Here is a 24,771-nt window from a genome sequence, read left to right as displayed (position 1 = left end):
TGTATGTTTGTCTGTTTGCTCATTCACTACCAAACATGTCACAAGATATCCCCTTCTTTCAAGCGCCACAGAATATTGTGTTCTATGGCTACATGAACACAAAGCGTGCAAGAAAGATTTGATTCACATCTTTCATCATAAAAAAGTATGTTTCTACTTTTTTGTTCTTTAGTTATGAGCAGCTGAACATCATAAAAAAAATACTGTTTATATGACTCGTAGTGACTAAGTTATTATCAAATTTGTAGGATATACTTTTGATATGAAACTGAAAAGGTGATTAAATTTGAGGAGTAATGAGGTCAAAGGGGTCAAAAAAGGTAGCAAACATAGCATTGTTTTGAATTCGGCTACTTCGGCAGAGGTCTGCTCTCTAGAGTGTTTCGACCAGGGGTCGGGAACCTATGTCTCGCGAGCCATATATGGTTCTTTTGACAAGTGCGTATGGCTCTCTGCCAACCAGTTATCTTAAAAGTGGAACCCGCCGGCTCGCTTGACATGAACCAGCTTTGATGAGCTGATGGCGCATTCGCACAAGTTTGTGAAAACGTTTCACAAAGATGACCAGGGGCTATAACGATCACAAACGTGATCACAGAAATGATGGCACTAGACAACCATTTTTCCTCGTCCAAGACCGAGGATTCAGGCGGTTACTACATCATTTGGATCCCAGGTTCATCATTCCAAGCCGAATGTTTACCGGCAAAGTATGATGAGATTGCCACACGCTTCCATACTTCAATTTGCAACCATGCACGGCACGCAAGTTTCATCACGGACATATGGACGTGTAATGTTAGTCTTGTCAGCATGCTTGGTATGACATCGCAGTGGCTGGGCAAGGATTTTGTACTGTGTAGAGCAGAAACCTCATGCTTTATTGAAAATTGATTCAGTCACTGCCATTTATATGGATTATACTAAGGCAAGCCAGTAATCCTTTTTGTTCTACCATATTTTTGATAATGAGGAATGAGTGACGAACCTTACTGTATAATAGAGCTGAAACAAATGCTCGAGCAACTCGAGTTTAAAAACTGATCAGAGTAATTTTATTCACCCCGAGGAATCGTTTAATTTTGCCAGCTCTAAGAATCACGTTTTGCCTGGACTACTTTTAATGCGGGACAACGCGCTGACGTCACATGCGTAGAGGAAGAAGCAATAACAAAAAAGAAAAAAGAAGAACTTACTGCAGCCGACAGCCGCTACAAACTATGCCGACGTTGCTAAAACCTACGCCCGCATGATGCTAGTGTGGTAGCAGGTAGTCCAATGCGTCTCATAGATATCGCACGCATTTAGCACTAGATGCGAAATGACAGACTCGGCCGCGTCTGAGCAGCGTTAGTAAACAGCCGCCATCTTTAAGCAGTAGACTTCTCAGCGCTAATAAATATAACGTTACAGTCACTCGCTCACGTAACGTTAGTCCTTCAGAGGGCAAGGTTTCTATTGATTATGACCACTGTTGATGCGTGGCTAACATGTCTTACATACAGGCTTTATTTAATCTGTAAAAACACAGCGCTGTAGAGTGATGAGGGAGTAAAATTAAAACGTAATAAAACTAACTGTCAGTTTTAGCTCAGTAGCCATTGCTGAATAAAACACCAAGTAGCACTGGTCCCTAATGTGCTCCAATACAGCAGGTATCATACATTTATTTTGAACACTGCAAAAACTCAAAATCCTATCAGTACTTACAGTTTAGACTAACTTAAAACTTAACTAGAACTTAAAAATAGTTTGACACAAATGGAAATTCAATTGAAACACGTGGGAAAAACACGTAGCTTTCAAGTGATGTGTGTTATCAAGCATAATTACATTTTTAGGTAAGAAATATTTTGTTGTTTTTTATAAGATCTATAAGTTTTTCGAGTGAAAGCAGTGAATTTTTTTCCTAGTCACATCTGAGATGCAATTGTTGGCCATTTTCAACAATGTACATCAAAAAGAAAGATATTGATTGACTGAAAATGGTTCAATATTGGATTAAATGTCTTTTTTTCCTCATGTATATTTATAATTGCTCTTTACCTAAAAAAAAAAAAAAAAATGTTTTATCCGATTACTCGATTAATCGATAGAATTTTCAGTCGATTACTCGATTACCCTCATTTCCGGACTACATGCCGCTACTTTTTTCCCCCCTCATTTTGGGTGCTGCGGTGTGTGCAATGATGCGGCCAATTTGTGCATTTTTCTGACAGCCGCCAGGGGCACTCGAGCATGGAATGTGGGAGTGAGACACGTGGAATATATGTGTCAAGGAAGACTGTAGTTTGCACTATTACCGGTGGTTTAACTTGCGTTGTGCATGAATAGAGGTGCCGGACCCTCGTCTTTATGCATAAGTAGAATTGGAAGACCTGCATCATGGAAAATGCTAGAAGAAATTAAATTGGCCATCCGTGTTGTATGGGAAGCTTTGATGACGAGCGGCGAGAGATCGTTTGCCAAGACTCGCTGCATGCGAAGAGCAGCTTTTACACAGGTATGCCGGGGGAGCCTGGCAGCGTGAAGGGGTGTGAAAGAAGTCAGCCATTACCAACGGGTTTCGACGGGCCAGTCTGCTGCGTGACGAGGAGGACGGCACGGGCTCAGGAGTGAATTTGCCTCATTTGAAGGCGACAGCGAAGGAGAGACTGAGTAGGTGCGTGGCCAACTGAAGACTTCCATGGTTTGAGTGCACAGGAGGAAGATGAAGATTGCTAACAAAGACTTTTATGTTTTTAATAACCAGCCCAGTTAGTCCTGTCCCGCCATGCTGATGTTATGTAACTTCCGTGCCGCTGGTAAATAACTGCCGTGTTTGCCGGCGCTGTTTGGAACGAAAAGTTAAGATGTGTTATTATAATTTTGAAAACTCTGTATTTCTTTGTCAATGTCTCTTGTTACTAAGTGGGCACACACGGCTAATAGGCAGGAGAGGCTTATGTATGTACAAAATGTTTTTTCCTTTAAAAATGTACTGGGTGAGGCTTGTAATCAGGTCCAGAAATTACGGTACTAAAATATTCGATAGCTGCAGCCCTACTGTATCATTTTTGCATTTAACAGTGTTAGTTATAAATTAGTAAGTTATTGAGAGGCCTTTTGGTTATTGATAGGCTTGCTGTCCTATAATTGACAGGTTAACAAAGTGTTTCATGGACCAAGACCACAACAGTCTCCTCACCTGTAGCACCAAATGTTTTTATCTGATGACGGAGAACAATACCTGTTGGGTTTATGTTTTAGTTCAGTGCTCATTGTTCAGGGAACACATCTTCAATGACATTGACTAATTGATTGTGATTAAATTTATTTGAAAAAATAAATACTGGCACTTTATTTGAAGTCGAGACTGTTCTTGTCTTTGTTTTGTTCATTATAATACTTTTATGTCATCATGGAAAAACCTGGTTAGGTCAAAGGCAAATCTATGTTGAATTCACCACTAGTTTTTTTTTAACCTCCATGTGTTGAAAAACTCAGGTGAATATAATGTACATTTAAAAATTATATATTTATTATCGATTATCGGTATCGGCTTTGAGGAGCAGGAAGTTATTGATATCGGTTTCAAAAAATTGATCTCGCGCACCCCTATTATAAAACAGACTCTGAAAAGCTTGCAAAAGAACATAGGATATACAGTGTGTGTTTTTATACATACATACAGACATACACGGTATGGCTCTTGTGGGATCACATTTTAAAATATGTTGTGTTTAGGCTTTCTCTTCTAAAAGGTTCCCGCCCCTAGCCTACACAATGAATAACAGTTGTAATTGTGAAAACTGAGTCCTTTCAAATCATTGTGACTAATTGTATTCTTATGCACATCAATAATACCGTATTGGCCCGAATATAAGACAGTCCTGATTATAAGACGATCCCGTTTTTCAAGACTCAAGTTTGAAAAAAAGACTTTTTGAAAACCAAATTAATTTTTATACAGAAAATAATTACAGTACATCTGAAACAAATGATTATAACAATATATTTGAGAGAAAAAGCATGCTTTTTGCCTCATTCAAATCTTAATATCTGAACATTTAAATATGTAAACTAAAGTGCAATCAGATTCATAAATGAACGGCTTCTGGCTTTTGATATGAAAATAAACCAATCTATTGTGATAAAACAACAAAATTGCAATAACTGCATTAACCATCAAAGTGAAGTCTAACTGTAACTGTAGTCTTGAAACAAATCTGAACAAGGAAAAACATCACAATAAAATAATGCAAACTGGTTAAACTTTAGAGTAGCTGAGATCTGTCATGACAGAACATCGCTTCAATGATATCTGGCGCCATCTAGACGCCCAGTCTTATTTCAATGCAAAAAACACAGTCTTATATTAGGGCCAATGCGGTATGTTTCAAAATTGCATGTAGCACACTTATTTTTACTCTTTGGCCATCATTTGTAGCGACAGACAAACCAGAGTTGCTCTAAAATGAGCTGTTACTAAATTCACCACACAATAACTGGTAAATTATCACTTTTAACACTTGAAGAAGACTCATTATCTTCCTACCAGTGTAATTTTCGTCAAAAATGACAATAATGAAAATATCTTGTTGACGAACTTTTTTTTTTTCTTGACGGCGTGATGATGACGAGCTAAACACGTGTCTTGGGAGACTAAAACATAACGAGACGAACGCCAGTTTTTGTCTAATGTGACGAGAACGAGATGAAGAATCACCATAGTTTCCATCAAGTTCACAATGTGACATTTCCCTATCATATGTGTAGTTAGCTTGCATTGCAGCAGAGTCTGGTCCTGTCACTTATGTGATGTGCTGCGCTCCTGGTGGAGGTAATTAGATTTTTTTTTTTTTTAAGGTAACTTTTTCTTTCGTCGCTTTGATGTTAATGCACATTTTAGATGATGTGCTTATTTGTGACTTAACATAAGAGTTGAATAATTACCTCATTCACTACGAAAGACACCTAAAGCCATCAACGGCAGGTATTGAGTTAACTTGCCCAGCCATACTCCCCTACCGCACACACTCATTATTATTAGTAGTCACTAATCTAGTTATGAAATCCTTGTTTTGCACAGTCGCAGGAACAAAAGCGGTACTTGGCATGAGTCGAGGCAGCTCGAGGGATCGGTTGTTCATTATTATGGCGAGAGAACTACACTCTTAAAAAAATATACAGTGCAGGGTGAAAAGTGCTCTGTGATTCATAATCCTTGGAGGATTTTCTGAAAGCATGCCACAGACACAATTAAGATAAAATTGGGGTGAAAAGCACATTATGTATCCTTTAAATTAATGATAAAAAGTTTTACAAAGCAAAATTACCCTAGTTTCATTTCCGTTTTCTAGACCGTTCTAAGCAGTTGATATGGATCTGCTCTTTGCTCCCTAATGGGAAAAGTCTTTTTTATCAAGCTACTAACTATTTAAATGGAATAAATGTTTGTAGTTATTAAGACTGCGCATAACACATGGCACTGCAACCACCATTCTCAAAAATTTTCACTACATTTTCAGCATAATTTTTCATATATAATATTCACTGTAATTATAATTTAACTGAAATCCTTTGTAATGTGAAGACACATATCATAGGAGTGTAGTGTACACATCTTACCACAGTCTTCCAATGACGTGCGGCTGCTCGGCCTTTCGGAGTCCCGTCTGCCGAAGAGGCGCTCCATCGCAGCGTCCTCTCGCCGAGCGCGCTCACTGTAACTCTCCTTGAAGCTTGGCGGGTCTTTGTCAGGAATGTCATCCTCGCCCAGGTAAGCGTACGGGCAGAAATCCCGCGTACGAGAGTAGATGTTGGCGTTGTCGTAGCAGTCGGAACAGATGACCAGTGGACCGGCACCGCCTTATTATAAAAGACATATGACATGTATTTGCAGAAACTACTTCCTTCCATTTTTCAACTGATAATATTCTACACGGAATGCAAATGCTTCATAACAACAAGACATCCATAATGACTAACAGACCTGAAGGGGCTCCAGCTAGTCTATCACGAGCCTCCCCAGGCTGGAAGCTGCTACGTCCTGTGAACAGAGATCCCACTCGGAAGTGGAGCCGGCCGCTACCGTCCATTTCTGCTTCATTGCCTGCGTCTCCGTAGCAACCACCTGGGATACACAAGAGAATGCGTCAGGAAATCTCGCTAGGAACATTTAGATTTTTAGTCACTGGTGCCATAAATGGCAATCAATATGAAGTAATTTTGATTTGAAGTAATTAAACGATAAAATTATTCATTTTGATATGCCAACAAGAAAGAAGTGTGTGCCATTTTAAAGATGGTTTGCTCACTGTCAGAGCTCTTGTGCACGTATCCATTGGAGAGAGGAGGCATGAGTTGCTGGTGGCTACCAGCCTCAGAATTGCTATAGCCTTCAGGAGGTTCTGACAAAGTCCCCTGAGAGGAGAGGTAGCTTGGGATGTCTGGCGGTAAATTCATTTCATCTGAGGAAGGAATACATCATATTTGAATGGAAAAGGAATCATATGAATATATATATTTTTTTTTATATCACACTACACACACACACTACAGTTTGCTTACCTGTGTTGGTAATGCTGTAGTCTTCACTTTTCCTGCGCATGTGATAGATAACAATGACCCAAACCAGCGAGGTTCCGACCACACAGCACACAACCACAATCACCACGATGCCGACAGTGGTCCAGCGATCCTGGTCGTAACCCGTGCTGGTGTCGCAGTTGGGCGACGGCGACACGGCCAAGTTGATGTGGCCGCGCTCGGTTCCCAGAGTGTTTGACATGATGCACGTGTACTTCCCAGCGTCGCTGGGGCCAGCATCGACGATGATGAGGAGCTGGTTGGCGGCAGCGAAGAAGTGTCGCTCGGTGAGCACTAGCGGCCCGTCATCCTTAGTCCAGTTCAAGCGCGGCGCAGGGCTGCCTCCGGCAATGCACTGAAGCACAGCGGTTTCGCCTTCCGCCACTGTTCGGTCTTCCAGGGGCCGCATGAACAAAGGAGTTTCTGAAATAGGAGGGGGTGTCATTGCTTAACCCTTGAGAGTCGAAGGACGCGCCGGCGCGTCCTCAGCGCACGTCGTCTTTGAAGCGCCCTCACGTTTTAATTACGTCACCCACATGCCGTTGGTTGGTCTCGTTTTAAAGTGCGGAAGTTGCGGTTTACTCTCGTTATTATTTGAAGTCAATCGACCAACTAGAACGTGAGATATTGTCATTTAAGTTTTTATAGTTTTATTGTCCTCTCAAAAAAACATTAAAACGCTGCATGGATCATTTGTTTATGTCTATATTTCCATCATTTCTAGTCCTTTTTCAAAACGGAAGCTCCATGAAAAAAACACAAATCAAACGAACCCTTTCAAAGTCACAGTGGAAGCACAAAATGCGTTTTTTTTTTTTTTTATATAAATATAACTGCGGTGCGAGGTTCAACTGAACGAGAGGGAGGAGGAGTGTTCTGAAGCAGCGAGGTGGCGAGCGACGGCCAGTTGGATACTGCTGGATCGAGCAGCGACTTTGTGTGACTTTGACAATGAACGGAAAACTAAATTTAGCGCAAGCAATTGTGCTTCTGATCAACTTGAGGAAGAGGATGGTCCAAATTCGTCATCATCGTCTTCTTCGGAAGAGTCCTCGAGTGAAGATAGTGACGGATTTGAACACGTGGGTGACGCCATCGACGAGCAGAGGTAAACCAACTCACTCTTTTTTTTCATGCTGAAAACGTTTCTTTTGAAAGTTTCTTTTGATATTGCAAGACAAAGTTAATTTTGATGCAATATAAGTGTGTGTTTGTGTATATAATAATAAAATGTGCATATCAGATCAAAGTCGTACGTGCACTGTGGGTATCCCAGGCAGGAATTTATAATTTGTGGTGTTCTTCTTTCTATATGAAGATTAGGGATGTAGCACATATTCAGCTATGGTATTCTTTCTATTGTCATACATATAGATTTCCATTATTATTTATTGCTGTATATATTTTTATTTTATACTTTATTATTTTCATAAATACTGACTTATTTTCATGTACATTTATAGTGACAATGAAAGCAAAGTGAAATGAAAATGGAAGGGTGGAAAGAGGACCGACACCCCATGGAAGTGTGAGCTGTGTGATGTAGCCGTGTCTAATTCCAGGACGAAACTGCTTTTCGGAGTGGCATGACTGAAAAAAATTTAACTTGTTTATTGTAAATATTTTTGAAAATGCTTTTTTCCCCCCAATGTTATATATATATATTTTTCCCACATCAATCTTCTCAATTTGTGTATATAAATGTGTGTTCAAGAAGCTTGATTGTGTGTACATAGTTTTCATCAGGCGATTGGCCGCAATACCTAAACTCATAAAGAGATGGCCTCTAAACACTTTTTGTGTTAGATGGTATATATTTTTTCATTGTTCTTCACTGTTAGGTCTGCTGTATATAACCTGTTTTGACTGGAGCATGTATAAAGGCAAAAAACGCCTATGGCTATACCTGTTGTTTATGTTGAATTGTCAAATATAAGACTATTTATTCTAAATTTTTTTGGTTGAATGTTCATCCTAACATGTTGAATAAATATTACAAAGTTTCAAAACGGTTCGTTACGCATGTTTGGTTGTCAATTGGACATCAATATTAAAAATTTTGACAAAACGATTTTGGAATTTTTGGTCTTTTTGGGCCCAAAATGATGATTTATAATTGATCAGTGAAGGAAACAACAATTTGGACATGAAGTTCAAGGTGTCACAAAAAAAGGGACCAAACCAGGCCATCGTAAACAATTCTTTCTTTGAAATATAAAGGCAACTTCAAAGGCATGCAAAATCAGACAAAATAGGCCCAGACCTTAAAGGGTTAAAGACAACTTTGATTAAAATGACCTGTTGGTTCTGTATGCTATATTTAAATGTTTGTAATTCATCTATCATTTACAAGCTTTAAAAATAATGTGCAGCTTAATAATAAAATAACGTTATTTTGACACAAGTCACCGTGGTTGTTCACGTCACACTGTAGTGATGTAAAATGTGCTGCCGTAATTAGGTTACGCATTAAAAAGAGACTATGTTCCTTTCAAGCCGCATGTACAATTATACAGGTACTCCCTGCAGGCATGAAAATGGGTCAGGGGTTAAAAAGGTGAGTAGGGTGTGGAGGAAATATGTTCCGGCGTTCTGCCAAAATGTCCTCTGTCGGCGAAACGTCTACATGAGGCGAATTTGAAAATTTAATTTAATTTAAATTTGGTAAATCTGGTTTAATTAGTTGAAGGAATTGATTTCAACCACCATTGACTCGCGCTAGCTTTGCCACTCCGGAGCCCTGAAACTAACAAATAACATGCAAACTGCGCAAAATTTGTTCAAATCAACTCCAACGACTAATTAAACCCCACCTAACTCAAAGATTAAGCCTAATGTAAAAAATTCTGAACTTCCCCTTTAAAATAAAGACCATTGAATCTGGCCATTAAAATGTTGTAATATTTTGTAACAACCCTGGGTTACCAGACCTGCTCGACTTGTGCGATTTCAACTGTACAACGCCAGACTCTCGTCCGCCATTTTGTCTCCAGTCTTTTTTTTTTTTTTTGGTCGCACAAACGGTACCTAATTGTACCTCACAGCATTTTATTATTTACTTTCTTAACATGACTTGTTCTGTCCTCACTAAACGTAAAGTTGTTCAGCTTGACAGACGGTAAACAAAAATTGTTCTTTTGGAGCTTTTTACTTCCTTCACTTAAGTTTTGACAATTTGTAAAGCAAAACAACACGCATTTTAACAATAAAACACTCAACACAAAACAATTGGTGTTCAAACGTCCATCTAGTCTGATAAATGTGTGAATTTAGTAAATTAAATAAATTTGCTTCAAAAAAGTCTGCCATCTTAAATGCTAACGTATTTACAAATTAATTGTCATAGCAAATCGCTAACACGTAACGCCACAAACTGTAGCTCGAACTTAACTACAAATGCATACGTAAACATACATTAGCTGAAGCAACTTACAGCCTTATGTGCGCCAAACCAGAGCGCAGCTATCCTTTATCCATGTGAGATGTCTGCATGCTCCGAATGGAAGCATGATTGAACAACAGTCCAGCCAGAACCAACGCTGCCACCAGAGGTGGCCTTAATTTCATTTTGAGGTAAAAGAGCCAAAGTTTAGCTCTGTGAGACGGGTTGACGGGCACTAAACAACAGGGCTGGTCAGCACGACCCTTTTGGGGCATTTATGTCTGGGTTGGTATCGGTGGAAGTTTAGCACAGACACACCATCAAATGTGACCGACAATAATTCCTCCTGCATGTTGTCCACATTTTCAATGTTACTTCTGTCTTGGTCAGTCTTATTTTTATGTCTCGTTTTACACTGGCTCAACCTGTAAAGCCTGGATGGGTGAGACAGTTTTACATCACCACATTGCGACGTAAATAACAATTGCAACTTTCGTAGAAATATTTTTTTAAATAATATATTAAATTGCAAATCATTTTCAAAGGTTGTATGTAATAGATAATTTACTACTATTAAAATAAAACATAGAACCAACATGTCATTTTACTCTGAATTCTCTTTTATACTAGGGCTTATTATTATCAATTATTTTGAGAAATAAAATCAAAATTTTAAAAATAAAAACAAAACATTTAAGTTCCCATTTTTGTGATATAAAAATGATAAAATATAAGGGGGGTAAAATTTCAGTATATGTAGTGTTTCTTTTTGTATTATAAAAAAACAATGAATAAATAAAAAATAGCCAATGTCTACAAGCATTGGCTGTTTTTGACAGAAATAGACATCCAAACCATTTGAACTTCAATCACTGCAATCCTCCCAGTTCATATAGACTGGATGTTGATTGTCACCAACAAGTTTGGAAGCTCAAATATGGGATTTAAACATTTAGTGTCAAAGATTTCTCGAAACGACTGGCTATTGGCTATAAAAATAGTTGTAGATTCATTTAATACTAGATTAGTCATTATATCATAGCCGCCCTATTTAGTAATGCAGTGATTGTCAACGCCAAAGTAGTTCTCTTTTGAAATCAACAACTCACCCAGGACGGTAAGCGTGGCGTTGGCCGACAAGCTGCCAGCCGCGTTCTGCGCCGTGCAGCTGTACACGCCCATGTCCTCCATCTTGACTTTGGCGATGAAGAAGATGTCGTCGTCCGGCATCACGTGCATCCTGCGCTCCCGGGCGGCCGGGAAGTCAGTGCCCCCGTCTTTTTGCCAAGCGATCTGTGGCGAGGGGTGGCCCTCGGCAGCACATTCCAGCCGGGCCATATTACCGGTACGAATGGTCAGATCCATGGGGGTCTTGAGAAACAATGGCAGCTCTGAGGATGCATTGGGTACACATTACACTCGAGTGTTGATCTGCCGATTTGAGGGCTCAAAACGATTAATCGGATGACTAGGGTTTAAAAAAAAAAAAAAAAAGATTCCACATTTGAAAAAGACTGCAATGGGTCTACTGCAAAGTAGGTATGTCAAAATTAACTGACAGCTCGTCCTTGATCAAATTAATCTCCAAATATTATGATAATTGATAAATCAACAAAAGGCCATAAACCTTCTGCGGGTAATAGATTAATCATAAACCTAAAAAAAAAAACGTGCTCCCTTCATAATGTGATTTTTTTTTTTTTTTTTTTTTTTTTAAACAAGAATAACGTAGAAGAATGTTTGTCTTTATTAAATGCTTCGTTGGGTGAGTCCACTCAAATCTACTTATGCTGCTGAGAGCAGTGTTTCATTTAAACAAGATTGACAACATGATTGACACATCTGCGCCATTGATCATACAGCCAAGCTTCTCTGGCAAGATCAAAGTTACAAACCTGTCAATCATCATTAACTTTAACTAGCCTACTCCAGTGCACTGCTGACCAAAAAAAGTAGCAGGAGGGAGAGTGAGGCTGTACTACCGTGAAGCAGAAAAACAAATATTTTTTTTTCCATTAAAAATCTGATCTTTTTCACCCGATTCAGATCCTCTGAAAAATGGCATGATCAGCCCTATTTCCGATCAGATCGGGACATCCATAGCAGCAAAGTGCCCCTTCACATCCTCAGTAACGGTAACGGCGTTGCAAAGTTGGCAAAAGTAATAAATTAGATTATTCACCACTGAAAAAATTAACACCGCTAGAAACACTGTTATATTCTAACACAGTTACAATACTGGTAGTGAATGAGTTATTGTCACGAAATCAAGAATGGCTCTCTGCGAAATCAGGATTGTTCGCCGCAGAATCGGCGATCTCCCGCTGCATAATTATCTCCGATTTCTGTGGTCGTCAATACAAGCAGCCCAATTATCTTCGTAATTACTTCAAATATAAAATTTGCTAACATATGATTTTGCTTTGGGGAAAAAAATGAGCAATATTTACTGAGATTGTACAGAACAACTAAGTAAATGAATCATAATTACTTTAAGGGAAAAAAAAAGTCAATTTAATCTATCACGGTGTTATAATATGAAAACCAGCAATTAATGCCGTTTGTTTGGTTGCAGTTAATCATTAAATAATACTGAATGAACAGTAATATCTGGTACATATGATATAAGAACACTAATTTGGTAAATTATTCTGTAATCAATTTTAATGTAACGCTAAAATTTATCTAATAAATCAATAGAATGATTGACAATTTAGGAAGTCTTCCAAAAATATTCGATAGTGACATACTTACCATTAACAGTGAGCTTAGCTCTATTGGAGTAATTGGCGCCAAAGTGGTTGGACACCACACACTGGTAGCGGCCCTCGTCGGTGAAGTTGACGTTGAGGAGGTGCAGTACGGTGGTGTAGATGAGCTCGCCTTCCTGGTACCTGGCATAGTTTTGGACCTCGGCATCGTACAGCACTTCGCCGTCTTTCCTCCACGCCGTGCTCATGGGCGAGTCGCTGCTGCTGGACGCCACACAACTCAGAGTCACATTGTTGCCGCGCAGTGCCACCGATGTTTCAGGGTGAGTGCTGATCCGAGGCTTGGGGAATTCATCTGTTGGGTTAAAAGAATCTCACCATTACGTTAGATCTGGATTAGATGGGAAAAAAACGTTTATCATAGCAATTTTAGTTTTTTTTTTTTTTTTTGGGGGGGGGGGGGGGTGAGATTTTGCCAAGACCTAGGACTTAACAGTGAACTGAATAACAGGAAAAATTTCATGACAAAAACAAGTCGATCCACAATCAATACTGACCACAAACAAAGTCTTCTAGGCTAACAGAAAGGACATCATGACCCAGCAGAACAGCCGGGTGGGCGCAGACGGCAGACACGGAATGTAGGAAATGGCTTTTAGTGAGCCAAGGTCCCAGCCACTGCATGTGGCAGTCGCACAGCAAGCTGCTTGTTTTGAGGATGCTAGAATAAAACAAGAAGAAAAATTCATTTTATTGGCAAAGGCAAACATTCTTTTTTTAATACTTACAACACTTTGAGCTTCGTATGCAGCAAAGCTTCTGGGTGTATTGACATGATGTCATTCTTACCAAGATCCCTATCAAAACAAAAATATCAAATGTGGATTACAGGCAATTTGGTTACTACTCATCAAATAAAACAACAGTGAAACCACACAATACAGAAGCAGCATTTCACTCACAGGTGCTCCAACTCATCCAGACCCTCAAAAGCTTTCTTGGTGATTGACTTGATTTTATTCTGCTGTAAGTTGCTGGAAAGGAAAATGTTTGAAGGTGAAGTAGTTGCTTGACAAACAGCTTTTGTTGACATGAATTGCAATAACTAAACAAGCATTTGAGTGCCCTCACAGTGTGTTCAGCTTTTTCATTCCATCAAACACGCAAATGGAGTCTTCAATGGCCCAGGAAATTTCATTACTGTGGATGTCTCTGCCAAAACAAAGAGTCACATATTAGGTTAGACGTACACATACACAGAAGCCCTAACTTTAAAAATTACTATATTCTTCTCCTCATACAAGCCAGCCACCAAAGTCACGCTATCACAGTGGGCCTCTGTTCCGATGAGTGGGGAATGAACTGGCCCCCCGTTTGATCAAAAAGCTGGTCCACGGGCCCACAGACATGCCGGATGCCTTGCAGGCCCAGGCTCCTTTTGTCCGTTCCTCCTCACGCTTGGCCACCTCTGAAAGAATTCCTGCACTCTCTCGAGTCCCCTTTTACATGAAAGCACCCATGCTGCTATGTCAAGCTGTCGCAGCTGACCTCCTTCTCCAGTCACAAATAATGAGTTCACAACATTCCTTCATTCCATAGCAGATGGATGTATGATGAGGAGGCTACATTTTATGTAATTCGTCCATGACTGCATAGTGCGGCAGACTTGAGCTGAAACAGGAACTGATTTTCATATTCTGCATGAGAAGGGGTGAGTGTTACTGCTGCAATTATTACACAGAGTGGCAGGCAATATACAGTATAAGCGGGAACACTCAAAGAGAGCTACATTAATGATTAATTATTATAATATTGCTAACAATGACAATCTGGATGGAATATTAAAAAGCAAAATGTCATCAAGGTAAAAAATTTCTATCATCCTAATGACTAGATGGAAGGTTTGGTGGATGAACAGTCTAGATGACAAGAACCAACTAGGTGTTGGAGAATTCTAGGAAAGGACAAGTTTGGTGCTCTTGGACTTAAACAGAGGATGGATTTACACTGCATGGTTCAAATGACACCCTTCCGTCTTTGCGCTATGAAGTGGCGCAGGCCAATAGGATTGCAGCATAAATGCAGAGATCAGACATTCATTCCCCTTCGAAGTGTGATTTTCATCTTACCACCCAACCTAACAAACACCAGCTGTGAAGCCAAACTTCAAACTTCATAAATTAAATATTTGCAGATGGTGGCTACTGTAGTCAAATCAGGTTAAAGTTAAATGGGACTAAAATAAAGTCAAATAGGAGGAAAAGTCAAATGGGGGTTACGTAAAATGGGAATAAAGTTAAGTACATTTTGCCTAGGTCAACTGAATGTTATGTCAAGCTCTAGTTAGGCCATATCATTGTGATCGCAGAGGTGGGTAGAAAAGCATTACATTTACTCCGTTATGTTTACTTGAGTAACTTTTTGAGAAAAATACTTCTAAGAGTAGTTTTACTAAGCCATACCTTTTACTTAGGCTACTCTTATGGGGCTGTCCCAAACGACTAATTTTCTCCCGATTAGTCAGCCGACTATTTTTACGATTAGTCGACTAATCTAATAATTTAAAAAAAAAAAAAAAAATCTTTTTTTTTTTTTTTTTACTAATTTAGCAATTAAATTTTTGTTGACGCTTATCAATTCACAAAAACATATCGGAACACTTAAATTATTTATTAAAGTACAAATAAAAACGTAAATAACAATAATAAATCACAAATAAACAATGAGTTCAAATGCTGGTAGAATTAGCTAGTGCAAAACAATGGAATGTAAACATATTCAGAACACTGACTTCGCCTTTCCAACATGATTCAAAACAATTCTTAAAAAAAACACCTAGCCTTAATATTATAGTATAGTACTATATATAATAATTATTCATTGCCAATCAGATTTTTCATAAACGGTGTCATTTTAAAGGTATTCTTAGTGTAGAATCTAAATTCTGAAGTATGCGGGATTAACTCCTGAAATCGTTATTTATATGACGAACATGACATGCTTTTATTTTGAAATGTTGACCGGAAGTACGTTCGCCAAACCGCTAACCGGAAGTACGTTCGCTAAACCGCTAACTTTAGCTTTACACTCCGCAAAAAAAATCACTTTATGTCATTGCATGTGTCAATAATAGATTTTTTTTGTCACTTTTTTCGTTTGCAAATGCTGTTAACCAGCGATTTTTCATGTTTGAAATGTTACCTTTTAACCGCAAGTTTGCTTTCACGAGACGACTGCCAATGTTTCATAGCAGGCTAAAGTACCGGTAGGTTGCCTTTTTCCCCCCATTCACCTCAGTGTAGCAATGCTAACGTTACAGTGTTTAATATAGATGTGTTTTCTTATTTTATATGTCTGAACTTTAATTCTACAGCGTGTTGATAAGAGAAAGGAGTCTCACATGCCATCAGCACGCACGCACCAATGTATGCACGCACGCACGCACGCACGCACGCAGCGATAAAAGGCAGCCATGAAAATTACCGCCCTCATTTTTATTTGCCGTGCGATAAATGGACTCATTGCATATCGCGACAGGCTTAGCAACTTCAATAAAACATGTCGTTAGTTAGTTAGATGGACTTACAAACTGGGCGACAGCGCTTGAGGTGTTTATTCACGGCCGACGTGCAGCCAAGCTTGGCATTGAAGAGACACGACAGAAAGAGTGTACCTTCCTTTGTTTCTTTGAAATAAGTCAATGTTTTGGACACTCTGGTGCGCTTTTTTTGGCTTTGTCCCGCTTTCCCCGCTACAGAGCGCATCCGACATTCTGAACTTTCCAAGCATATATTTTTTTAACCTTTTATTAACCGTCGACGGGATGTGCTCGTCGATGGATTTACGTCATCGAAGACGTCGACAATGTCGACTAGTCGGGACAGCTCTATACTCTTACACAGTTACTTTGAGCTACACTAGTCGTTATATTTTTCCTCTTGTACATATTAGATTTTACTTCTATATTTTTACGACTATATTTACCTGAGACGCCAACAGTCGCTCAACCACTTTCACCAATGAAGCGTTGCAATAATAATAATCACATGACTCCATTATATCAATCAGACTCAAGATTGCCGTTCTATGATAAAGCCGGCCTGTTTTTTGCGTCTTTAAAGCACCGTAAAAATTTTGACATAGAGCACCGCCACCAACATGACTTGAAAGCGCAAATTTTAATATCCCTCCCAATTTTTATTTGGCACCTATTCATCATGGAAAACCAGAGATATGATCCTTTCATTTTCACAATAGGAAATATCTTTTTTTCCACTGGAGGGCACTCTTGCTCTTTGGATGAATAATGCTTAATTTCTGTAGATTTTTTTTCTCTCGCCGCAATTAAATGTTTTTGCTGTTGTATTTGTTTGGCTAAATGTGGTTATGTAATATGTTATAGTACTGTACGTATAATAATAACAGTTCATATAGATAAGTTTGTGCTGAGAAAAAAGAAACTACCAATTAAAAAAAAAAAATCAAACATCTTAAGCAGTTACTCAAATTTTCCTATTCTTTTCACCAAATACGTTTTTACGTGTACTTGAGTACATTTTTGAATGACTACTTTTAACTTCAGTAACATTATTTTGAAGTATCTCTACTCTTACTGGAGTAACATTTTTAGCTAATCTACCCACCTCTGTATGATCGTTCATCGCAAATAATTTTAGGGCAGGATCAGTGATCATCCGTTCGTGGATTTCCTCAATCAAACGTGCCAAAAATGTGCATGTCAACAGCCAGAGTCAAATCTTTCATGTTTAATATTTAGGTCATAGTTGATAAAACATTGACCAATTCTCTAGTTTAACTTTCGAGTACATTATTTTGTTATTATCAGTTAAAATATAAAAAAAAAAAAAATCAAGTTTATAGAAAAGCGCAATGATAATCGGGATCGGACAATATGAAAAAGATGTGTGATCATTTTGTTTTCGCCAGAATTATGTCAAATATAATTGTTATTCTTACTCATCTCCACGTCTGCATTTTTACATACTTAGTCGTTGTAAACCCAGCCATATTGAACTTGTCACTTGACTCGGCATTAAATCAGAACTGGACACTTTGACCTTCAGCTGCAGTGTAAATCCAGCCTAAAGTGATGATAATGAGGACACGAACGCAACACAGATAAGTGAGTGCAGATTTAAAATTGTGAACATTTCGATGGTTATCTTCATTTGACTAGAAAGGAATATGAAAGTGCTACACACTAAAGAGTGAGGCAAACAAACCTGCCATGATCCTTCCAGAATGCATAGAGACCAAAAATAAGTCATATTATTTCTGGAAATTATATTTTGTGAAGCCCAAAAACTACATAAAAACCCAAGGGACATGTTTTATTCGCCAAATCAGTCTCTTGTGATTTTCTTTTGACAATGGCCCAGACTAAACCGATCATTCTTAAGACATGAGGTCGCACTTACAATGTGCGCAGATTGGCCAGGCTACTGAACACACGCTCTCCCACGTGGCTGATGGAGTTTTCGCCAAGATTCAGGGTCTCTAAGAGACCTAATCCCACAAAAGCGGTCTCCTCTAGTCTTGTAAGATGATTGAAGGACAGGTCTCTGCAAAAAAAAAAAAAAAAAAAAAAAGACAAAAAATTTAAATTCCATTGACAGCAATAGACATCCAACCCATCTGATTTGGGAGAGGCTGGCGGCGAACAATCCCAAACAAATAATCCCAGTCCTAATGGATTGGACGTCGAACATCGTAAATTGCAGCGAATGAACATGAGAACACACTTACAGTTCCTCCATCTTCTGGCAAAACTCCCAGGCGTCTGGTCGGATGATGCCCAAGGCATTCTGGCTCACTCGCAGGACACGCAACATGCGAAGGCCGTACAGCCAGCCTTTGTTCACCTCTGTTAGGTTGTTGTGCTCCAGCTCTCTGAAATAGAAATTGTGTTTAACAACCCCTGAAGATGCGAAAAGGAACCAATTTATGATAAATTTCTTTTCATGAGGATTATTACAAAGTAGCCATGTGCCGATAATTGTTTTGAAGATAGACCGAGTGTTTAAAAAGTCATGGTATCAGATACCCTAGAAACTCTAGCCTGATACACCAGACTCACCGCTGTTCCAGCTATTGAGTCTGGCCACCATTCAGCGGATAAAATTTCCAGGGCGGAGCAAGCCACAGCAAACAGACAGCGGAGTGGACCAATCAGCGACGGGCGGACGTGACGTTAGTAAAGCGATGAGGGACTTCAGCGCAGAAGTAAACATACGAGGAGAGCGGAGTTTATTCAACATGGCTAGCGCGAGACAGACTGTTGTCAATGTCTTGTGTTGATGTGTTTTTGGTAATCTAAAACTGATTTTACCATGGATTGGAACATATTCTCGGCTCTCCAGTTCGCGATCTGTGTTGTTGTGGAAACTACTTCCGACGCGGAAGTTAGCAACGCGGACGTTGCTTGTTAAGAACACGTCAAGCAAATAAACGAATCTGATTGGACGGTTGATTTTGTTCTTGCTCGAGAGGCCGTTAATGGGCTGGGTCCCAGACTATTCTCACAGTGTTTGAAAAATACAGGGAGAATAGTCTGGCCGTGCCAGGCAATATAAACTCGCTATACAAGTAATAAGCTACTTTGGGAGTCTTCACTCAGCATCCTGCAAGACGACTGGCCGCTTGCAAACTAGGCTTAAAAAGCGGTTACAGCCTAGGTCAAGATGGGGCGATGGGAGAGCTTAACTATAGGCTGGTGGATATTTTTTCCCTTTAGGTTGTTTTATAAACATGTGTGTTTTAGGATTTAGGAATTTTAATACCTATTAAATAATTTTAACTTAGCTGTGAATTTAAGCAATGCATATATCATTTAAAAATAAATGTAACTTTTATAATGGGAGAAAAGATTTTTACCCGAACTTTTCAAAATAATACCTTTTACGATACCGTGACCCTTTTCAGTACCTTTTAAACGTTATCCAAATGTCTTTTTTTTTAACAATAAGCTACAAATAAAATATGGTGCCTTCTCACAAGTACACAATCATCATTCAAAATGTTCTATTACCCTGGCGACTAGAGGTGGTAGGTGCCGATTCCGAAACCACCTGAGAGGGTGCGTTCTCGGCAGCAGTTAGCATTTTGTGGCAAACTCTGAACAATAGCAGAGGTGCTGGCATAGTAATAGCATGCCGTTAGGTGGATACCCAGGTCACGGCCAAATAAATCTTGATAAATGCACTTTCTTGAAGTTTGGGACACTCCAAATATGGCTCTCAAACCGCCAAATGCTAAGCTAAACGATATCTTGATATTCGTTTGTCTGGAACTGTAGTTCACAACAACAACAACAACAACAGAACTATTCCGTTCTCGCCGAAACTAGTAAACCTCTTTACAAGGCTATTATAATCTAACCTACGCCTTAAAATACGACACGTGGCTGTTTTCTTGTGCAACAAGAGGAGTCGATAAAAAGCCAGTCAAGTAGGCAGAGTCTTAGCAGCAACGACGCTGAGCAAGGTGGCTCCCGGCCAGATGTAACGGCGACTGGCAAAGAGAGGGTGGAAGTCGCCCAAAAAAATTTTTTTTTAAAAAGACACAAAAAAAAAGGAACTGGTCATGCAATAAAAGTATTGTAGTAAACTACAGCAAATGCACATGTACCCATTTAAATATAGTGGTACCTCTACATACGAAGTTAATTCGTTTCAGGACATTGTAAGTCGAAATGGTCGTATGGATTTTCCCATAAGAATACATTATAATTCCATTAATTCGTCCCACAGCCCAAAAACCTACACTAAATCCTTAATACTGCTGTTACTATTGCAAATAGCAATTACGAAGGGCAAAACAAATAAATCATGAATAAAAATCAGAACAATAAAATAATAACAGTAATAATAATAATAATAATACCTGTAATAATGTAACAAATCGGGTTCTAATGTGGCGGACTTTTTTTGCTGTACCTGAACGCACCGCGGGGCTGACGTGACGTAAGCAAGAGAGCGCGGTTCTATTTTATTTTCTGTTTTGATCCTGGCGTCAACAGCAGCCGACACTAGGCGAATTGATGGAATAAATGATTAGAACCCTGACGAAGCTGGCGATTTCTTTGGCTATGATACCACAATAAGAATTGTCACCTTAACTTATAAAAACTGGCGAACGGACGAGGACCGCCGGCCTAGTTCGGCATTCTACGGGCCTATTGTCGACCCAGTTCATGGATGCACACACCATGCTCATATTTTGATATTATTCACATCTTCATTTCAATGGTAAGCGTCACCTTTTTTTTTCTCCACCTGCACTAACCTTTTTGGATCCAGTGTTGATTTCTTTCACAAGAAAATCAGCCAATCGTCAGTCTTCCGGCAAAACAAAGAAATTGCGGCACTGTCAAAAATCGTCGCATTCCGAGCATGTCGTCGCATGTAGAAACAAATGGAGAGTCAAATTTTACTTCTGATGTCGAAAAGATCGTGTGTATAAGGGATCGTATGTCGAGGTGGCCTTGATCACCAGACTCACCACTGTTCGAGCGATTGAGTCTGGCGACCATCCCGCGGATCAAATTCCCAGGGCGGAGCAAGCCACTGCAAATAGGCAGCGGAGTGGACCAGAAGTTAATAAAGCGACAAGAAACTAGCGCAAGCGGAGAACGGAGAAGTTTATTCAACATGGCTAGCGCGAGACAGACTTGTCAATGACTTGTGTCGATGTGTTTTTGGTAATTTAAAACTGATTTTACCGCGGATTGGAACATATTCTCGGCTCTCCCATTTGCAATCTGTGTTGTTGTGGAGACGACTTCCGACACGCAAGAGTGACATTGCTCGGTGAGAACACGCCACGCAAATAAACGAATCTGATTGCACGGATTATTCCTTTCGCTCGAGAGGCCATTAAGGAGCTGGGTCCCAGTGTTTGAAAAATACAGGGAGAACAGTCTGGCCATGTCAGGCAAATGTCGAGGTACCACTGTACTACTCTATATGTATGCTGTTCGCTTGATTAAACTCCAAAGTACCAACGCACGTGCTCAAATCCCCGTTCTCAATGTGACGCGGAATTCAAGCATTTTTCAAAACTTGAAAACACGACAGTATAATCCAATTATTTTCAAGGATTTCAAGGACACGTAAGAATGCTGATTTTTGCTCGAGGTTATCTTTGCATGAGAAACAGATATCGGCCCATGCCTACCAGAAGGTATATACTTACAATTCTTCCATGCTGATGAGTCCAAAAAAGGCTCCATCCATGAGCTTGGTGATGCCATTTCGTTGCAACTTCAGTGAGCGCAGAGAGTCCATCCCCTTGAACGTCAGGCTGTCCACAATCTTGATTTTGTTACGCTTCATTTCACTGATGATCGACAGAAAAAGGGATGTTTCAGTGTAGTTGATTTTTTTTGTATCATTGCGTAGGTGAAATAGAGGAGTTCCGAGAAAATCAATTATTACATGCATCACGATTCGACACGTGACGATTCGATTACGATTCATAAAGGTTCAAAAACGATGATTTTCCCACAGAACTTTATGACAGCCGCTTGTAGCGGAACAAAAATCAAGACGCGTCTGCCACCCGGACACTTTTAACGGACGCACGCAAAACGTTAAAATGGATCCTGCCTGTAACTGAGTGAGAGATTTACTCCTTTTCAAAAGACAGGAAAATAAATTTGTGTATGAGACAGGCAGGAAAAGAAGCGCGACCGCAGTTATTTTTTATAGCGCGAGGGGAAGAGACAGAGTTCGTTGCTCATTGTCTTTCAGATGTCCAGCTGTAGAGTTAAGTCAATTGAAAAATGTCCCGAATGTGTTGCTAAGATCCTCTGTAAGAGGTGAGTACACGAACCCTCTTGTACTGTTTAGCCTTTATTGTTGTTGTTTTTGAGGTGTTAATAGTTAAGCCGAGCGCTAAGCTAATTAGCTAATGCGCCAACGTGTATTTCATATGCAGAACGTGTAAAACCACGATTAAGTACAGCGGTAACACTACAAACATACGAAATAGTACAGAAATCTGCGAAAACAAAGTATATTGGTTAAAAGAAGTTCTATTTTCTAAAGACACTTTGTGTCCAGAAAATGTGGAATTCATTCCACCAGTGTAAATTTTATTGTATTGTTGAAATAATTACTCCCTTTAAAATGGTTAGTGTTTTTGCACTTTCTTGTAAAAATAAATAAATAAAAAGCAGCTTAAGGGCAGCTTTTTGTTGTATGGGCATGTTTCCATCGTTCCTGTTGAATCATTAGGATATTTTGAATAAATAATGGACCAAAATTTGTTTGTCTACTTTATTAATTAGTAATGTACGATGCATCGATAATCGTGATAACCGTGATCATCGTTAATACCGTGATCATCGTTCAAGAATCGAATTGAAGCCCCCTGAATCGTAATCGAATCGAATCGTGGGATGCCTAAAATGGCATACCCCTAATGTGAAAATGTGTTCTCATCTGACGATACTTACAGAAACTGCAGACTAGGAAGTTTAAAGACTCTGGATGGCAGCGCTGTCAATCTGTTCCTGTTGAGCTTCAACACTAGCAGGGAGCTGGAGATGTTGTCGAAACAACCAGGCTCCAGGATGCTGATCTTATTATTACTCAAATTCCTGAAATAAAACAAAAAAACAAAAACAATAACTTTCGAAATGTTCTGCTTTTCTCGCCAGTAAATCCAGTTGAAATTTAGCACATTGAAACTTGGGGACTTACAGATATTTCAACTCCATGGAAGGGAAAGTTCCCACCCTGAGCTCTGAAAGAGAGTTGGACGTCAGGTCCAGCATCTCTAGAGACTCGTAGGGCAGCAGTTGATGCAACAAGAGCTCTGCTATGCGGTTGTGTATTCTAAATCATGCAAGACATATGCAAGTGTGAGTCAAGATGGAACATAGACTGATTATTTATTCATGTTTGCATAACAGCGGAAAAAATGACTCAAATAATCTTTAGCTTTATTAATAATTTACTATGTATTACAACTTGAATTAATATACTTAGCATGAAAGATGAAAGGTGATTCAATTAATTTAATACTTACAATGACAGTGATGTGATGTTGGCAGAAGCTCCTCCAAGGAAGGGGAGCCGTGTCAGGTCATTGTGGTTCATTGATCTGAAATGGAAGTTGAAAAGACACATTAACTTTAGTAGTTGGTTTTGCCAAACCTTTACACCAAGTACCAGCCAACAGGTTTCAATACTTAAAAGTAGGCCTGTCGCGAGAACAAATTTTAGTAGGCAATATATTATCTCATAAATTATTGCGATATGCGATATTATTGCCTGTTTTTTTTTTTTTTTTTTAACGTTTCAACCACGAATATAGTGACAATACATCCTAATAAATCACATCAAAATAAATTGTTATTCTTAAATAAAACAAACGGTATTATAATGTATAAACTGTATTATAATATATAAATATTAAAAAAAAAAAAAAAAAAAAAAACGATGCATAATGAGTCATTTTAAAGCTAGTTAGGTGCAGAATATGAAATAGGTGAGAAACCCACTGTCATTTTTGTTGTCTGCCAATTAGAGCCCATAAAAGCGTTCATTTGATCCAAAATGACCGTCATTTTGTCCTGCAAAGTGCGCATGCAACAAATTTGAAGCCAAATTATTATCATTTATTACATCATATTATCATTGCCAATCAGATTTTTTATAATGGGTGTCATTTTAAATTTATTCATAGTGTAGAATCTGAAGTATATGCGATTGCCTCCAGAAATTTGAACATGACGTGCTTTTATTTTGAAATGTTTATTTGCTAAGCCACTAACCGTAAGCTTTACACTTAGTAAAAACAAACAAAAACAAAATGCACTTCTCTTTCGTCATGCATGTTGTATCAGTAATCGATTTTTTTTTCGTTTGTCCGTATTGCTTGCAAATTCTTTAATCCAGCGGACAGAAGGGGTAGTACATCGTCTTTTTTCCATTAGCGTCAATGTAGTAATGGTAACGTTTTACAATGTTTAATATACTGTGGAAGTGTTTCCTTATTTTGAATGTCTGAACTTTAATTCCACAGGGTGTTGATGGCAAATAAACATCTGTGAAAGCTACTGGAGTCTCATATGCGATCAAC

The 24,771-nt window shown here is 39.0% G+C and overlaps 1 protein-coding gene across 1 annotated transcript in view; it reads right to left on the bottom strand.

Moving 5' to 3' along the window:
• The window catches only part of lrig2 (leucine-rich repeats and immunoglobulin-like domains 2), a 34,836-nt gene that overhangs the window by 2,876 nt on the left and 7,189 nt on the right, over positions 1–24,771 (bottom strand). Inside the window, exons 2-17 of the mRNA XM_057846396.1 lie at positions 23,716–23,790; positions 23,388–23,522; positions 23,141–23,284; positions 21,877–22,020; positions 18,430–18,573; positions 18,102–18,245; positions 13,795–13,875; positions 13,626–13,697; positions 13,452–13,520; positions 13,221–13,384; positions 12,707–13,018; positions 11,062–11,343; positions 6,553–6,993; positions 6,300–6,452; positions 5,975–6,115; positions 5,611–5,850 (exon numbers count right to left, since the gene is read on the bottom strand). Of these exons, the coding sequence (XP_057702379.1) occupies positions 5,611–5,850; positions 5,975–6,115; positions 6,300–6,452; positions 6,553–6,993; positions 11,062–11,343; positions 12,707–13,018; positions 13,221–13,384; positions 13,452–13,520; positions 13,626–13,697; positions 13,795–13,875; positions 18,102–18,245; positions 18,430–18,573; positions 21,877–22,020; positions 23,141–23,284; positions 23,388–23,522; positions 23,716–23,790 (2,741 nt within the window). The remainder of the gene's footprint in view (positions 1–5,610; positions 5,851–5,974; positions 6,116–6,299; positions 6,453–6,552; positions 6,994–11,061; positions 11,344–12,706; positions 13,019–13,220; positions 13,385–13,451; positions 13,521–13,625; positions 13,698–13,794; positions 13,876–18,101; positions 18,246–18,429; positions 18,574–21,876; positions 22,021–23,140; positions 23,285–23,387; positions 23,523–23,715; positions 23,791–24,771) is intronic.

The sequence above is a fragment of the Corythoichthys intestinalis genome, chromosome 9 (assembly GCF_030265065.1).
Source record: "Corythoichthys intestinalis isolate RoL2023-P3 chromosome 9, ASM3026506v1, whole genome shotgun sequence".
Lineage (NCBI taxonomy): Eukaryota > Metazoa > Chordata > Actinopteri > Syngnathiformes > Syngnathidae > Corythoichthys > Corythoichthys intestinalis.
Note: the sequence above shows the minus strand (reverse complement) of the source record. Positions and strands in the feature narration are given on the sequence as shown.